This window comes from Sapajus apella, unplaced genomic scaffold (genome assembly GCF_009761245.1).
Source record: "Sapajus apella isolate SASKATOON/1434 unplaced genomic scaffold, GSC_monkey_1.0 scaffold76, whole genome shotgun sequence".
In the NCBI taxonomy this organism is placed as follows: domain Eukaryota; kingdom Metazoa; phylum Chordata; class Mammalia; order Primates; family Cebidae; genus Sapajus; species Sapajus apella.
In genome coordinates, this window is record NW_022437016.1 from 1 (window position 1) to 18,114 (window position 18,114).

At 43.9% G+C, this 18,114-nt stretch overlaps 2 protein-coding genes across 2 annotated transcripts; both read right to left on the minus strand.

The window, feature by feature from the left end:
• Positions 1-808: 808 nt before the first annotated feature.
• Positions 809-2,409, minus strand: TEX53 (testis expressed 53). The gene is made up of 2 exons (XM_032251417.1): positions 2,279-2,409; positions 809-1,131 (listed from the first exon to the last, which is right to left on the minus strand). Exons 1-2 carry the CDS (start codon positions 2,382-2,384, stop codon positions 1,028-1,030), a joined length of 210 nt encoding a protein of 69 aa, XP_032107308.1. The 5' UTR covers positions 2,385-2,409; the 3' UTR covers positions 809-1,027.
• A 6,483-nt stretch (positions 2,410-8,892) lies between these two features.
• TEX48 (testis expressed 48) lies at positions 8,893-15,538 on the minus strand. Its single transcript, XM_032251418.1, has 3 exons — positions 14,830-15,538; positions 11,032-11,163; positions 8,893-9,218 (listed from the first exon to the last, which is right to left on the minus strand). Exons 1-3 carry the CDS (start codon positions 14,978-14,980, stop codon positions 9,115-9,117), a joined length of 387 nt encoding a protein of 128 aa, XP_032107309.1. The 5' UTR covers positions 14,981-15,538; the 3' UTR covers positions 8,893-9,114.
• Positions 15,539-18,114: the final 2,576 nt, after the last annotated feature.

Consider the following 18,114-nt stretch of genomic DNA (forward strand, 5'->3'; position numbering starts at 1 on the left):
TACCTTCAAGATAGAGTCCAGCTCCCTTTCCCTGGATACAAAGCTCTTGATGCTCTGCCCACCTCACCTCCCACCAAACTCTGGCTCAGGTTTTCACTTGAGTCATCCAGACTTGGTACTTTGCTACCCTCACGCCCTCCCAGGTCATGTCTCGATTTTCCAACTTTGCTGATTCTGTTCCCTCCTTCTGGAATATCATCCCCTCTCCTTTTGGCTAACTCTCTTTCAACCGTCAGAAAACTCAAGCACCATCTCCTCCAGGAAGCCTTCCATGAATCCCTGAGTCAGTTGCAAAATGCTTCTTCGCCATTTTGCTCTCCAAGTTTTTGCCTTGTTATGTCAAGAGTGATACGCTTCTGTGCCTGGCTCCCTGGCTCATGTGGAAACCACATGGGGTCTTCTGCATATTACTCATGATTCCATGCTCTGTGTTTCAGCACGAGCAGTGCTGCGTATCTGCACTGGCTACTCATTGCATAACTCTAGGGCTGCTGTTCGTGGAGTTTTTCACAATCTGCCCTGCTCTTCCCTATGGCCCTGAGCATCAAATGGAGCCGCACAGTAGGTGAGCAGAATTGCGCCCTCAAGCTCTGGACATTTTTGACAGCGGCCTGTTACACAAACTGGCCTCTCCTAAGGAGCACTTCCCTGTTAAGTTGGTTAGGAGTGACTGAAACAAAATGTGTTAATGTGTTAAAATGATAAAACCACGTTTCTTTCCAAGAGGTGGCAGGGTCTAATTGTTCCATGTCCTTAGGAATGTCAGAGGCAGGGCTGGGAAAGGGGGAAAGAGGAGAGACATGTCCTCTGATGTGACCAAGGACTTTAATTGGAAGCAGCTCCCCCCACGGTGGCTTTTTCAGAAGCTGGAGTGACTCTTGCTGGTGGCACAGGGATGGCTCAGACGTCTTCTCCTCTTGCAGGGGAGTTTCTGAATCAGTCTTCATGACTCCTGTCCACTGCTCATGGAGACGCCCAGCAGCTGTGCAGCCTTGAGAACCCACATGGGTGCTGCCGGCTAGAATGCTCAGGGCCTCCTAAGGGTGCATGCTTTGAGCATCATGCGGGTGTCATAGGGGAGGCGTGAATGTCTGTTTGGCGCGGCACTATGGAGAGAATTTGTGTTCAGATCTGAAAGAACAGGAATAAACGTATCCTGGGTAAAGGCTTTGAGTGATGCGTGAATAACCCGTCTTGGTCATACTCCATTCAGAGACTCCTCAAATCATCCATGGTCTTGCATGAGCTAAGAATGACCTCAGGCTGGGTAAAGCAGTTGAGATTTTAGGGTTGACTCATTACCTCAGCATGGCCCAGCTGATCCTAATACACGTCCACAGTTACCATTTGTGCACGCACTTACACATGGTACCTCCCTTCCTCCTCCTAAGAGCCTGTGCAGTGGGCAATATATTATTGTTATCCTCATTTTGGAGAGAAGGATGCTGAGGTTGAGAGAGGGAGGGTCAGAGACATGTCCAAGCTCAGTAAGCAGCCGAGGCAGAGTTTAAGCTACCGTCTAATAAAATTATGGCCAGGCACAATGGCTCACACCTGTAATCCCTGCACTTTGGGAGGCTGAGGCGGGTGGATCATGAGGTCAGCCTGGTCCAAGACCAGGCTGGCCAACATAGTGAAACGCTGTCTCTACTAAAGATACAAAAAAAAAAAAAAAAAAAGTTAGGTGTGGTGGCCTGTGCCTATAATCACAGCAGTTTGGGAGGCCGAAGTGGGCAAATCACAAGGTTGGGAGTTCGAGACCAGCCTGGACCGCATGATGAAACCCTGTCTCTACTAAAAATACAAAAATTAGCCAGGTATGGTGGCGCACACCTATATCCCAGCTACTCAGCAGCTACTCAGGAGGTTGAGGCAGGAGAGTCGCTTGAACCTGGGAGGTGGAGGTTGCAGTGAGCCAAGATGGTGCCACTGCACTCCAGCCTGGGTGACAGGGCGAGACTCCATCTCAAAAATAAATAAATAAATAAATAAAAACAAAGTTCAACGAACTCAGTGAATAAATAAATAAATAAACTGCCATGGAGGACTAAAGCCAGTGATTTCAATGAATATCTACTACCTAATAATGAATCTCCAATAATTGATAGAGTCTTTAGGCTGTATTGTTCCAGGCTGGACTAACTACGCCCTTTCCATATTCCCAGAAGGCTGAAAGAAATCTGAGAGGGTCCCAGCAGGAGGTGGCTGGGGAGGCAGAGTCCTAGAGAAATCATTCAGGTGTTCCTGACACTATTACACACCCACATCTGGAACCTACTGAATGACCGTGGATGATGCTGTTGGAACACCCTTGGACTGCGGAAGCCAACAGTGGTAGAAGAGCCCTCGCCAGCCTTGCAGCAACAGAAGATCTTGGACCCCATGTTTTGGTGGGCGGTGGGAGGAGAAAAGGGCACTGGGGCTCCTGGCTTTGCAGCTCCAATCCCAGAAAGCCATTGTTATCTAAGCACTGGGTCATACTAGGCCCTCCCCTGCTGTAGCTCCTGTGGACAGGAGTTCCAGGCCCACCTGCTTGGGCCCACCACTGTGAGGGCCCATCTTTCCTCCACTGTGAACATTTCTTCTGCCTGTGGAAAGGACTTGGAGCCTCTGCTCTGCCAGTCTTTACCTGTAGCATTGCCTTCTTGAACCGCGGATGTTGAGGGTCTGGCACTGTTCTCTGGACAGCGTTATTTTCTAGATGACCTTAAGACTGCTGCTGAAAAATGTGGATCTCTTCTTTGCCAGGTCCTATGGCAGCAGAACCCAGGAGATGCGGCCGCCCACACAGACAAGCTCATATGTTTAGGAGTCAGGTTTGCCTTCCCTCTAGGTGTGTGTGTGCTCTTGGGTTGTAACCTTTTTGTGCCTTACTTTATTTTATTTTATTTATTTATTTTTGAGACGCAGTCTTGCTTTGTAGCCCAGGCAGGAGTGAAGTGACATAATCATAGCTACTGCAGCCTCCAACTCCTAGGCTTAAGTGATCCTTCTGCCTCAACTTCCTGAGTAGCTGGGGCTACAGGTGTGTGACACCACTCCTGTCTAATTGTTTTCTTTTTTTTTTTACTTTTTGTAGAGACAGGATCTTGCTATTCTGCCCAGGATGGTCTTAAACTCCTGGCCTCAAGTAATCCTCCTGCCTCAGCCTCCCAAACTGGTGGGATTACAGGCATGAGTCACTGTGCCCAGCCACTGGCCTCACTTTCTTATCTGGAAAATGGGAATGGTAGTACCACCTTGGAGTCATGAGAGTGTCTGTAAACTGGCCGCTCTGAGGGGAGGCACTCCAAACGGCTTCCCATGCTCATTGCCTTCCCACGTGGCTCCATTATTCCAGCTGGGCCCAGGTCCCATGGGAGCATGATGATGAAACCCCACCTTGCTGGTCCCAGTCCTGGCACTGCCACTCACTTGCTGTTAATTTCTTTCAAAAAAGATTACGATTTTTTAATTAGATCTCCTTTTTAATACTCTGGTAAATTCACTGCAACCTCTGCCTCCCGGGTTCAAGCTATCTCCTGCCTCAGCCTCCTGAGTAGCTGGGACTACAGGTGTGTGTCACCACACCTGGCTAATTTTTGTATTTTTAGTAGAGACAGGGTTTCACCATGTTGGTCAGGCTGGTCTGGAACTCCTTACCTCATGATCCGCCGACCTTGGCCTCCCAAAGTGCTGGGATTACAGGCATGAGCCACCGTGCCTGGCTGCCTTTTTTTTTTTTTTTTTTTAAATCTCAGAAAGTAATGGGAATAGAAACAGCCATGGTGTCAAGAACACTGACATTCATTGAGCATTTGGGCAGATCCTTTGACATCGCTGAGCTCATGTCATTTTTGTCTCCATATTGCAAGGCAGGACTTTGTCCGATTTTCCAGATGGAGGGAGTTGAGTCTCAGAAAGGTGGCTTGCTCAATTGTGGCAGCCAAGAGGAACAGCTGGGATTTTAATGTCGTTTTAACTGAAGACAGAGCTTATTCTGTCTATGCAATTCCAGAATGAGATGTTCAGAACCACCTTGACCTCCAAGCGTTGATGGTAAGTGGTTTTTCAGTGGAAAGGCTCCATATGAAGCCTGGCAGAACAGCATCACAGGTAAGAGCACACTTTTTTTTTTTTTTTTTTTTTTTTACTTAGATGGACTTCGGGTCCTAATTCCTCCTTCACCTTGCTGTGTAATTTTGAGCAGTTTAGCCTTCTTGAACCTCAGTTTTCCAGTCTGTACAATGGTATGGTAAAACCTCCCGACAGAATGCCGTTGTAAGGATTTGGTGACATAAAGATGTCAAGTGCTTTGCAGGATATCTGGCATACAGTAAGCGTTTAATATCACTGAGATGCTGGCTGGGATGGAGTGTGGTGTTTCTTGCATTACCAATGCCCACCTCTAGAGGGAAGCAGGAGCCAATGAAAAGGGTCCTTGGGTTGTCCACAGTGGGCTGTTGAGTTTCAGGTCTCTAGGGACCCCACAGCACTTTGATCAGAATAAGAAAGATCAGTGAGGTCAAACAGGAAGGCTTCTGGAGCTGGGGGAGCCCTTAGGAGTCTTTCAGCTCAGGTGGGGAGACTGGGACCCAGAGAGGGAGAAACAGTGGGGTCAAGGCAAATAAGGGTTCTTATAGCACTTTACTTCTTGCAGCAAAGTGAATAGGTGTCCAGGAGTGATGGGGACATTTTCTATTTTAGCACAGAAAAATTACCCCTCCTACCCTTAGGCCTACCCTATGAGCCTCACTCACCTGCAGCTGGCAGTGTGGACAGGAAGCTGTCTGTGATGTCAATAGAGTGGGGGAACCAGAGAATGTGGGGGAACCAGAGAATGTGGGGGACAGTAGGGTTTGGACTGAACCACAAAGGCAGGGAGGAGGGAGGACATATGCTGACCCTCTTTCCAGCGGTCCAACCCTTTGTCCACCATGCCGCATTGTCCACTGTGCCTATCAGGTCGGCTGGAGTGGTTCTGCCTCACGAGTCTCTTATCCCTTTTGGATTAGTAGTCTAGCCAGGAGTGTTCTTCTTGTGGGGCTGCTAGAGGAAGACACAGCAAGCCCCACTGTGAAAACACATTTCTAAGCCACTGCTAGTGTCCTATCTGCTGTGTTTTCATTGGCAAGCCACATGACTATTTAGTTTCTTCTCACTGGGAAGGGGATATTGGTGAATTACTGACTGCTGCCACCTCCTCTCCTGTCCTGGCCTCTGTGCCATCGTGGCAGAAACCTGCCCCAGAGTGGGCTGCAGATTCTCCCGATGTGATTAGATGGAGCCCAGCCAGATAATTGTGGATTATCTCAAGGTCACTGATTAGCAACCTTAATCATATCTTCAACCTTAATCTTCATTTTCAGTGGGGTCATTATTCTGCCTACCACACAGTCTTTAAACACTTGTATCAAGAAAATAAAAGAATGAAATAAATTCACAATTCTAAAAGCAGAAGAACCACAACAAAGTAACCAAAATAATGTATAAGATTAAAAGCAGAATTTACCAGAGTATTAAAAAGCAGATCTAATTAATAAATCAAAATCATTTTTTGAAAAAAATTAACAAAGCAGAAATACTATGTAGCTTAATCAGGACAAAGGGGGAAAAAGCCCAAATATATAAAATTAGAAAGAATAAGCAGGAAATAATTGTTGAAACAAAAGAAATTTTAAAAATCTTGAGAGTCCATTATATACTTTTATGTAAAAAAGTTTGAAAAACTCTATGAAGTAGATAATTTCCTGAGAAAATACAGTTTATTAAATTGACTGTGTTAAAGATAGAAACTATTCATTTCTGTAGAAGAAATTTATTAAGGAACTACCCTTCCCCAAATAGGACCAAACAGGTCCAGATAATTTGACAAAGAGAGTTTCACCAAGCTTTTAAAGACCAGTTACGGTACTACATACATTGTCCTAGAGCATATAAAATAAAACTTCCAACTTATTTTTGTGAAGGAAGTGTATATTGACAACTGCATCTGATAGGGATAATACAAAAAGAGAGAATTACACAGCAGTGTCACCTACCAATACTGTTACAAAGGTACTTAATAAAGTATTAGTGAAGAGAATCCAACATCATAGTATGAAGATAATAAATCATGGTCAGATGAAATTTATCTGTGGAATGGAAGTTTGATTCAATATGAGTAAAAAAATTATGTGATTTTTTTTCCTTATAGATGCTTAAAAAAAAGGAAAGAGGGAATTGATGGATATTACATTCATATGATAAAATAGCACTCTCTTTATCTCTATCTACGTCTTTGCCCTAAACTCAGCTTCTTCCTTAATGTGCAAATACTGGAGCTATTTAAAATCAGGAACAAGGCAAAGAAATCTACTAACTTTAACATTGTGCTGGTGGCATTAACCACTGCAATTAGATAAGGTAAGTCAGAGACATAAAAATTAGAAGAAGTTAAAGTATTTCTACTTGCAGATAATATAAAAGTATTACTGGTAAGCCATAGGGAAGCAATAACAAAATGACTCAAACAATGAAAGAATTCAGAAGAGAAGCAAGGCATACAATTAGCATACGAACTCAATAGTGTTATTATACGCAAGCAATAACTATCTACAACAATAGTGAGGGAGAAAACTCCATTTACAATAGCAACAAAAGAGAAAATACTTAGGAGTAAAGTTAATAAGAAATTTGCAAAATTAATATGAAGAACATTTGAAAATAGCACTGAAACCCAAAGTAGGTTTGAACAAATGAAAAGCCATTTGTTGGTGGTTAGGAAGAATCAGTGTTACAGATGGGTCAGTTCTTCCTAATTTATAATTTTCCCTAAGTTAATTTATAAATTTAGCACAATCATGATGAAAATAATGTCAAGATTTTTTATGAAGCTAGACAAATGATCCTAACATTTACACACAAAAAACAAGCAAGAATAAAACAGGCAGACTCCCCAGTGGAGTAGAATAGAAAGTTCAGAAAAAGACACAAATATATATGAAAATTTAGTATATGAGAATAAAGGTGTCATCTCAGATGGATAATTGGACCAAAGATATTCTCCTTAATAAATATGCTGAAATGACTATGTAATCATTTGGATAAAATGTAAAGTTAGATCCATACTTCCTAAATACATAACAGTGAATGCCAAATGGAACAGGTTATACATGTAAATAATAATGCTATACAAGCAAATGAAGAGGTGTGGGTGAATTCCTCTATAAACTGGATATAGGGAAAGGCTTTCTAATGAGAACCCAAAGTCCAGATTCAATGAAAGATTAATAAATTTGACTTTGAGGAGCTAATATTTCTAGTATATAAAGAGCACTAAAAAACTAAGGGGAAAAATACAAAAGACTGGAAGACATAAACAGATAATTAATTTTTTTTTTTTTTTTGAGATGGAGTATCACTCTTGTCGCCCAGGCTGGAGTGCACTGGCGGGATCTTGGCTCACTGCAACTCCACCCCACTGGTTCAAGCGATTCTCCTGCTTCTGCCTTCCGAATAGCTGGGATTACAGGCGCCCACCACCACATTCAGTTAATTTTTGTATTTTTCATAGAGACGGGGTTTCACCATGTTGGCCAGGCTAGTCTTAAACTCCTGACCTCAGGTGATCTACCCACCTCAGCCTCCCAGAGTGCTGGGACTGCAGGTGTGAGCCATTGAACCTGGCTTATAAACTCTTACAGAAGAGAACTTGGCAGCATCTAACAAAACCGTGTATGTCTTTTCCATTTAGCTCTAAAGACGTACATTGACCCTGCACAGTGGCTCTTTGGGAGACAGAGGTGGGAGGATCACCTGAGGTCAGGAGTTTGAGACCTGCCTGGCCAGCATGGTGAATGCCCATCTCTATTAAACATACAAAAATTAGCCTGGTATGATGGTGGTGCCTGTAATCCCAGCTACTTGGGGGGCTAAGGCAGGAGAATCACTTGGACCCAGGAGGCAGAGGTTGCAATGAGCCGCCGAGATCCTGCAAATTGGGAAATGTAAACAATTGGTGACTCTGGGTAAAAGGTAAATGGGAGTTCTCTGTATTATTCTTGAGACATTTCTATAAATTTGCAATTAATTCAAAAGGTATCCAAAAAGCTAAATTTTTTCCCTTCCTTCCTTCCTTCCTTCCTTCCTTCCTTCCTTCCTTCCTTCCTCCCTCCCTCCCTCCCTCCTTCCCTCCCTCTCTCTTTCTCTTTCCCTCCCTCCCTCCCTTCTTTCCTCCCTTCTTTCCTTCCTTCCTTCTTTTCTTTCTTTGAAATGAAGTCTCACCCTGTCACCCAGGCTGGAGTGCAGTGGTGCAATCTCAGCTCACTGCAACCTCCGCCTCCTGGGGTCAAGTGATTCTCTTGCCTCAGCCTCCCTAGTAGCTGAGATTACAGGAGTGCACCACAATACCCAGCTGATTTTTGTATTTTCAGTTGAGATGGGGATTCACCATGTTGACCAGGCTGGTCTCCAACTCCTGACCTCAGGTGATCCTCCTCAGCCTCCCAAAGTGCCGTGATTACAGGTGTGAGGCACTGCCCCTAGTCAAAAGGCTAACATTTTTTTTTTTTTTTTTTTTTTTTTTTTTTAGATGGAGTTTTGCTTTTGTTGCCCAGCTTGGAATGCAATTACAGGATCTTGACTGAAACCTCTGCCTCCTGGGTTCAAGTGATTCTTCTGCCTCAGCCTTCTGAGTAGCTGGGATTACAGGCATGCACCACCATGCCTGGCTGATTTTGTATTTTTAATAGAGATGGGGTTTCTCTATCTTGGTCAGGCTGATCTTGAACTCCTGACCTCAGGTGTTCTGCCTGCCTCGGCCTCCCAAAGGGCTAAAGTTTTAAAGCTTAGTTAGATGTGACAATATATTTAAAAATGATAAGACATTATTTGGTAAGGGGGAAAGGAAGAGAGGAGAGATGTCCTCTGATGTGACCAAGAACTTTAATTGGAGGCAGCTCTTCCCATGGTGGCTTTTTCAGGAGCTGGAGTGACTTGCTGGTGGCACAAGGATGGCTCAGACGTCTTCTCCTCCTTCAGGGGAGTTTCTGAATCAGTCTTCATGACTCCTGTCCACCGCCCTCTTACTCATGGAGACACCCCAGCAGCTGTGTAGCATCAGGAACCCCCCATGGGTGCTGCCAGCTAGAATGCTCAGGGCCTCCCAATGAGACACGGCTGGAACGGCCAGTGATACTGGCTGTAGCGGTTCAAGTTTCTCTTGTAAAAATTTCTTTGGGAAGCATATGCATTCAGATCTGAAAGAAGAAAGGAAAAAATTACGCTGGGTGAAGGCCTTTGAATTGGGCTTGGATGAACTGTTCAGGTCGTTCATATCCGCTGCTGATCTTTCCTCATATATTTGAATCTCAAGGGACCCAAGGCAGCCCCTAGCCTAGGGCTTGGAGGTCTTTTGTGATAGGAGAAATTTCTTGCAGTGTGTTTTGTATTGTGCTACGCTGGTAGCTTCAGTAATGGTAGAGTCTCTTGCAGAGCACAGTGACATGGAAAGTAGGAGACTTGGGCCCATCCTGGCTCTGACACTTATGTCATTCCCTAGCGCACTCATGAGAAGTCCCTTTCCCTCTGTGAGCCTCAGCCTTGTGGCAGGTGGTAAGGGCAGAGGGAAGGAGTAGGCGAGCTAGGGAGGCTCCTTCCTTCTCAAGCTTGATTCAAGCAGAGCTGTTCCTCTTTGATCTTTTATAGTAATTGGACTCTGTGAAATTTTGTTTTCAAGGGTGTTTAGTTGTTAGGAGAATTCAAAATGACTGGGTCGGATAATCCTTAGTTCTCAACAGGACTCCTGGGGTGGCTGTGAGTTATGTAAGGCCATCTGGGCATAGAGTTGGTGCCCAGCAGTGTGGCTGCATGTCTTCTTACTGGGACGTGTCACTGTCCTGGGATTGGGCATCGGTTCTTCCATGACCCAGAGGCATTTCACTGTGAGTTGAACTACACTCAGTCCACAAGTGTTTTCTGGCATGCTTTACTTGCCATGAACCTGGCTGGATCTAGGGAAATAACAGGGAACAAAACTGATGTGGGCACTGCTCTCCTGGCACTTACTGTCTAGTGGCCAAACTAGATATCAAGTAAGCATATAAAAAATATACTTATGGGGTGAGGTGCCATGGCTCATGCCTGTAATCCCAGCACTTTGGGAGGCTGAGGCGGGTGGATCACGAGGCCAGGAGTTCAAGACCAGCCTGGCCAAGATGGTGAAACCCTGTCTCTACTAAAAATACAAAAATTAGCCAAGCACGGTGGCGCATGCCCGTAGTCCCAGCTACTCGGGGGGGCTGAGGCAGAGCATTGCCTGAATCCAAGAGGGGGAGGTTGCAGTGAGCCCAGATCGTGCCATTGCACTCCAGCCTGGGTGGCAGAGCAAGACTCCATCTCAAAAACAAAACAAAGCAAAACAAAACAAAACAAAAAAACAAGCAAACATAAACTTATAAGAAGATGCCACCAGGTACAGTGGTTACACCTGTAATCCCAGCACTTTGGGAGGCCAAGGTAGGTGGACAACAGGAGCTCAAGACCAGCCTGGCCAACATGGTGAAACCCTTTCTCTACTAAAAATACAAAAATTAGCTAGGCTTATTGGTGAGTGCCTGTAATCTCAGCTATTCAGGAGGCTGAGACAGGAAAATCGCTTGAACTTGGCAGGTGGAGTTTGCAGTGAGCCGAGGTTGGAGATTGTACTCTAGCCTGGACAACAGAGGGAGATTCCATCAGAAAGAAAGAAAAAAGGAAAGAAAGAGAGAAAAAGAAATAAACAGAGAAAGAAAAGATGATTCCACAAAGCCTTGGAAGGAAAATATGGATGTGTGCCCTTTCCCCGCAGACCTGCTCCTCCTCATGCACTTCCTAGCTTGGAAGATCTTGGAGTCAGGTCGTAGACTCTGGGGTCTCCCCAACGTGCTCTGGAATGTGACTGCAGTTACTGGATGGGAGCGATTCCATCTCTCCATCTCACTTAGCTGAAATATCAATGGGATCTGGTCATCAGTATCAGGCCCTCTGTTTGGGGGTTTCTGATCAGCGTTAGGACCCCAATTTGGGACTCACCCTCAAACTCACTGCTGCTGGAGGAAGCTCTCTTTTTCGGCTGGATCAGGGGTTGTCTCGAAGGCAAATGGGAGGCTGCGTTAATGTGCTTGGGATTTTGTCTGTTAAGCTCGTCCCTCTGAAGCTGCAAATCTGGCAAGGAGAATTCCACAGAGTTACGTGGGGAGGCTTAGGTGAGATCATGGAAGTGAGGTGTTTTGCAAGCTCTGAAGCCACGCACACAGGCAAGTGGTGGTTATTATGGGGTGGGGGCAGACCTGAAACTACCACCTCCTGTCCTCTGAGGACTTCCCCTCACAGGCAGGTGCTGGATTCAAAGTGTGTATTTAAAAAAACACATTATATTTGTACATATTTATGGGGTACATGTGAAATTTTGTTACATGCATAGAACATGTAATGATCAAGTCAGTGCAAAGTTTGTATTCTTTTTAAAACATAAACATTTTTCTATTTATAAATGTAATGCATACTCGCCATATAAAAGTTAGGAAGGCTGGGCGTGGTGGCTCACGCTTGTAATGCCAGCACTTTGGGAGGCTGAGGTGGGTGGATCACAAGGTCAGGAGATCGAGACTATCCTGGCTAACATGGTGAAACCCCATCTTTACTAAAAATACAAATAATTAGCCAGGTGTGGTGGCACGTGTCTGTAGTCCCAGCTACTCAGGAGGCTGAGGCAGGAGAATGGCTTGAACCCAGTAGATGGAGTTGCAGTGAGCTGAGATTGTGCCACTGCCCTCTGGCCTTGGTGGCAGAGTGAGACTCTGTCTCAATAAATAAATAAATAAATAAATAAAAGTTAAGAACTATTGAATAGTATGAAGGAGGAAAAAATGCCTCAAACACCTCTTCCTCCAGTTATTATCACAGTTCTGGTCGTTTCCTATCCGTTTTTACAGAGTCCATCATAGCCTATGTATTATGGATGAATTTTACTTATTTATTTATTTCTTTTTTGTGACAGGGATCTGCTCTGCTGCCCAGGCTGGAGTGCAGTGGTGCGATCATAGCTCATGGTAACCTCAAACTCCTGGGCTCAAGCAATCCCCTACCTCAGCCTCCTGAGTAGCTAGGACTCAGGCATGTGTCACTGCACCCAGCTAATATTTAAAGTTTTTTGTAGAGAACAGGAAGCTCACTATGTTGTCAGGCTGCTCTCGAACTGCTGGCCTCAAGTGATCCTTTAGCCTCAGCCTCCCAAAGTGCTAACATCACAGATGTGAGCCACCCCACCCAGCCCTTTACTTGGCTTTATTCAAATACTTTATAGCATAAACATTTTTCTCATGTCACTAAATTTAAAAAATTGTTGTGCAATATTCTAGTTTTTGAGTAATGTAAGATTTATTTAACTAAAGTTCTAATGTTGGAATTTTTTTTTTTTTTTTTTTGAGAGAGAGAGGTCTCACTCTGGCACCTAGGCTGGAGTGCAGTGGTGCAATCATGACTTACTGCAGCCTCTACCTCCTGGGCTCAAGCGATCCTCCCACCTCAGCCTCCCGAGTAGCTGAAATTACAGGTGTGCACCACCATGTCTCAGTAACTTTTTATTATTTGTAGAGGTGGGATCTTCCCATGTTGCTCAGGCTGGTCTTGAACTTCTGGGCTCAAGTGATCCTCCTGCCTCCCAAAGTGCTGGGGTTACAGATATGAGCCACTGCACCCCGCTCAAATTTTGCTGCTGTAAATACTATTGTGATGAACATTGTTGTATATGAGACTTTGTCTTTATATACTTTTAGGTTTCTAGAAGAACAACAAATAATTTTGTCAACAGTCTGAACTGTGTTCTGTAACACAGAGCTCTGTCATTTATTAGATGCATACCTTGACTAATTGCTTACCACCCACCTGCCTCTCCAGGTGTTCAATTTGAATACTAATGTCCACTTCTTAGAGTTTTTGTGGCGATTAAGTAATATCATTTGGCTGAGGGCGGTGTCTCATGCCTGTAATCCCAGCACTTTGGGAGGCTGAGGCGGGTGGATCACGAGGTCAGGAGTTCACAACCAGCTTGGCCAACATGGTGAAAACCCGTCTCTTCTAAAAATACAAAAATTAGCTGGGCATGGTGGCACACACCTGTAATCCCAGCTGCTCGGGAGGCTGAGGCAGGAGAATTGCTTGAACCTGGGAAGTGGAGGTTGCAGTGAGCCGAGATCACACCACTGCACTCCAGCCTGGGCTACAAAGCAAGTCTCCATCTTAAAAAAAAAAAAGAAAATCATTTTACTGTTAAAATGTGAAATATACACGCTGAAACAGTAAGGGATTTATCTGACCACAGCTGGGTCCCCAGTGCCTAGACAGTGCTTTGCATGTTATAGGGTCTCGGGAATTATTATCATTCTTACCTTGGGAAAAGGCATTGATATTTGTAAGGTTCTTGATTTTTATTGTGACTCTACTTTGAAGGGAAGTATTTTAAATACCCTCACATGTGGATTTCTGTCAAAATACACCTTTGTACTGTCCTATCTCTCAACGGGACTCTGCTAGGCTCCTGGCCATCTGTGCTCACCCCCTCCCACCTGTGTGAGTCCTAGCTTTGCCTGATCTTGAAAATAATGCTTCTTTTTCTTCTTTTTTTTTTTTTCTGTCTGAAATTGTTGATTTTGTTCCCTCATCTTCTCTGCTTGACCTCTTGTCCCGGATCTTCAAGAAGGATTTGAGGCCAGGCATGGTGGCTCACGCCTGTAATCCCAGCACTTTGGGAGTCTGAACTGGGTGGATCACAAGGTCAAGAGATAGAGACCATCCTGGCCAACATGGTGAAATCCCATTTCTACTAAAAATACAAAAATCAGCTGGGAGTGATGGTGCACACCTGTCATCCCAGCTGTTTGGGAAGCTGAGGCAGGAGAATCACTTGAATCCAGGAGGCAGAGGTTGCAGTGAGCCGAGATCGCACCATTGCACTCCAGCCTGGGCAACAAGAGTGAAACTCTGTCTCAAAAAAAAAAAAAAAAAAAAAAAAAAAAGAAGGATTTTATTATAAACTGGAAACCAGGGTGCCTTCTCTGTGTTTCTTTCCTCCCTCGACATGGTAGCCTAGGAAGTTTCATGTTTCAGATGCCCTGGCTAAAGATGAAAAAGGGATGGCTGGTTTGTACTAGACTTTGTGTGAGCAAGATATGCATTTTTATTTTGTAAACCATTGAGATTTCAAGGTTTATTTGTTTTAGCAGCAGAACATATTCTATCCTGATCAATACCTATATATTGTTTCTATATGTTGAATGCCTACTCTGTGCCGGGCCCTGAGCTAGGTGCTCATTTATATTGCCTCATTTTACCCTCCCAATGATCCTGAAAAATAATAATGTATTGTGAATATCCCTATTTTACAAGTAAGGACAGTGAGGCTCAGGGAGATCAAGTGACTTGCCCAACTTCTGTGGTAGAGCTGAGATTTGAACTAGCATGTATTGCTCTCAAAACAGGGATCTTCACTGCTATTTGTAGAGTCTTTAAACCAGTGCTTCTTAAAGTATAATGCACACTCAAATTTACCTGGAGATTCTGATTCAGTAGGTCTGGAGCAGGGTTTGAAAATGCATTTCTAACAAGCTCCGAAGTGATGCCAATATTGCTGGTCCATAGCCTACACTTTAATTACAAGAGTTTAAGTTCTCTTGTTTATTGGTTGAGTACTTAGCCATCCAACACCCACATCATTTTAAATTGGAATTATCACTCAAAAGATGAAGGCAGTCTGGGAGTATCCCAGCAGGCAGGGAGTGAGCATGATGAGGTTTAGAGAGGTCATGCAGAATGTCCCTATCTGATACCTACTTTGGGTGGATGGCTTGTGCTCTTGGGGTTGACTGGGAACCTTGGAGTCTTGGATGACATAGGCCTCTTGACAGTCCCTGCAGCATAAACAGAAGATCTTCGAGATCAGGCTTTGGTGGGCTGCTGTTGGAGGTAAAGAAATGAGGGGCATGGATTCTGATCTGAATTCCAGATGCCCATTGGAAATTGACTGTGGTGGGGTATCATTGGGACAGCCTCTCCCAAGGTATTAATGCTCCTCCCCTCTCCCGAATCTTCCGTAGCTTCCCTTGGCCAGCAGATCCAGGCCTTCTGCCTAGGCCATTTTTCCTATTCTGTACAAAGTTTTCTTACCCATGGAAAGGAGTGGAAACATCTACTCTGCCAGCTTTGTTTGCAGGGGTGCCTTGGTGAATCAGCCAATCTTGAGTTTGAGCCCAATTCACTGGGCTGGGCTGTTTCCTAAATAAACATAAGACTGTGGCTGAAAAATGCTCATCCTTCACCTATGTTCACACTCCAGGTAGGATCTGATGACAGGAAAATTCCACCTCACGCAGACACGCATGTAAACATGCTGAGGCTTCAGGTAGCTCTGTGTCCTACCCCACTCATAGGTTCATGTTCTTGGTAGATTACTTACCCTTTCTGAACTTCACTTTCATCATGTGAAAAATGAGAATAGCAGTGTCTACTTTGCCAGGGTAAAGAATCAAATATAGGAAAACTAATCCCTCTGGTTCTAGGTATACAATAAGTGCTCAATCAATGGTCATTCCATTTCCCTCCCTTCTCTTCATGTAACTCACTGGCTTCAAATTATCCCAGCTTGTCCAGGTTCTATGGGAAGGAAGCATATAGACTTGTAGGTTTAAATTCTGGTTTTGCCACTAATTTACTGGAGGGCTTGGGTAGGTCCATGTTTCTTTCTGTGTCTCAGGCTCCTCACCAGGAATAAGAAGTTAGGCTAGATTATCCCTTCAAGGATCTTTCTAGTTTTGAAGGTCCAGGATTATAAGGCCTTGCTTTAGTCCCAAATTCGTTTATTTGTATATCAACTTTTCCAAACCTCTGTATACATTCTGTTCTCACTCCCCTTCTTGTGCCAAAACCCCCCTTTAAAAGGAAATTCCTATCATGGTATTGGTTAGGCATCCCTCACAATACCTAATTCACTTCGCTTTGTGAGCTTTGCCTTCACTATAGCCACTTGAGTCTCACTTTCTCTACTGCTATATCCTGGCCTGGGCCACCATCATCTCTTCCCTGAATTATTGCAATAGCCTCATAGCTGGTCTCCTTATTTCTCTTACCCTGGCTTCCTTCATAATTAATACAAAAGCTGGGGTAGTTCTGTTAAAATGTATCATGTCACCCTTCAGCTCAAAAATTCCAGGGATTGGCAAAAATGGGTATAGTAGATGGAGAGATATAGTATGGAAGGAAGAACTGGAAACACAAATAGAAATTCTAGTTCTTTTTTCTTTTTTTTTGAGAGGGAGTCTCACTCTGTCACCTAGGCTAGAGTGCAGTGGCGTGATCTCGGCTCACTGCAACTTCCACCTCCTGGGTTCAAGTGATTCTCCTCCCTCAGTCTCCTGAGTAGCTGGGACTACGGCATGTGCTACCACACCTGGCTAATTTTTGTATTTGTAGTAGAGACGGGTTTCACTATGTTGGCCAGGCTGGTCTTGAACTCCTGACCTTGTGGTCCACCTGCCTCAGCCTCCCAAAGTGCTGGCATTACAGGCATGAGCCACTGCGTCCGGCCAAAATTCTAATTCTATAAAAACCAGTAGCTGAAGAAAATATGTATTGGGTAGGGTTAACAACAGATTGGACAAAGTAAAAGTAATGATCAGTAAACTTGCAAAAAGTTCAATAGAAATGATCCAAACTGAAGCAGAGAAAGAAAAAAAGATTTAAAAAGGATGAAGAGTACACCACTGACCCGAGGGAAGCTATCAGGCTGTCAGACATACACGTGTGACTGGACTCTCAGAAGGACCAAGGGCAGAAAAAATATTTGAAGCAATCGTGGCTGAAAATTTACCAAATTTGATGGAAAGCATCAGCATAAGTACTCAGTGGGCACCAAACATGAAAAACAAAAAGAAAATCATACCTAAGCTCATTTTAGTCAAATGGCTAAAAATGAAACTAAAGAACAGGACCTTAAAACAACTGGAATAAATAAGGATGAAAAAAAGAAACTGTAAACCTTTTACTTCATATTCCATGAAAATATCCTTCAATAATTAAGGCAACATGAAGATGCTGTAAGATAAACAAAAATAGAATTTGTCTTTAGAAGACCCAGGCTGTAAAAAATATTAAAAGATCGAAGGAAACTGATACCAGATGGAAATTCACATTTGCAGAAAGGGATGAATAGGATAAGAAATGGCAAATGGTGGTAAATGTAAATTTTTTTTTTTTGAGACAAAGTTTCACTGTGTCACCCAGGCTGGAGTACAGTGGCGTGATCACAGCTCACTGGAGCCTCAAACTCCTGGGCTCACGTGATCCTCCTGCTTCAGCCTCCCCAGTAGCTGGGACTACAGGCACGCGCCACCACGCCTGGCTAATTTTTGTATTTTTTGTAGATTCAGGGTCTCCCTATGTAGCCCAGGCTGGTCTTGAACTCCTGGGCTCAAGTGATCCTCTCACCTTGGCCTCAAAAAGTGCTGGGATTGCAGGAATGAACCACTGCACCTAGCCAAAAATATTTTTTTCTCTTAGTCTTTCTTTTCTCCAAAATTGTTCAGTGGTTTTGCATATTCCTCAGAAGAAAAACCAAAGTTCTCACCTGGGTCTTAAGATATTCTGTAATCTAATCATCCTTCTTCCCTCCTCCTCCTGCCTACCCACAACCTTTATCACCAACTCTGTCTTTTAATTCCTTCAATTCCCTAATTCCATTTGCCCCCTTCCTGAGTTTTAAAGCATAGCAAGCTCTCAACTCAGAAATTGGTGCTTGTTTTACTCTCTGCCTGGAATGAAGTTCTCTTAGATAATAACATTCTGTCATTACCTTCAAGTGTTTGCTTAAATGTTACCTTTTCTATTGAGACTTTCTCTGTCCATTGTATTTAATATTATACCCCCTTGTACTTCATAATATTTTCCTCACTTCTTTTCAGACCCTTCCTTCCTTCCTTCTTTTTGTCCTCCCTTCCTTCTTTCCTTCCTCTCTTTCTTTCCTTTTCTTTCCTTTCTTCTTTTCTTCCTTCCTCTCTTTCTTTCTTTCTTTCTTTCCTTCTTTCTTTCTTTCTTTCTTTCTTTCTTTCTTTCTTTCTTTCTTTC

Coding starts and splice junctions, on each gene's coding strand:
- TEX48 (XM_032251418.1), bottom strand. CDS start 14,980: ATGCCCCTCATTTCTTTACCTCCAACAGCAGCCCACCAAAGCCTGATC. Junction 11,164..14,829: donor GCACAAGCCATCCACCCAAA/GTAGGTATCAGA, acceptor TCTCCTTGCCAG/ATTTGCAGCTTCAGAGGGAC. Junction 9,219..11,031: donor CAGCAGCAGTGAGTTTGAGG/GTGAGTCCCAAA, acceptor TTCTTCTTTCAG/ATCTGAATGCATATGCTTCC.
- TEX53 (XM_032251417.1), bottom strand. CDS start 2,384: ATGGGGTCCAAGATCTTCTGTTGCTGCAAGGCTGGCGAGGGCTCTTCT. Junction 1,132..2,278: donor GCATCATCCACGGTCATTCA/GTAGGTTCCAGA, acceptor CTGTTCTTTCAG/ATCTGAACACAAATTCTCTC.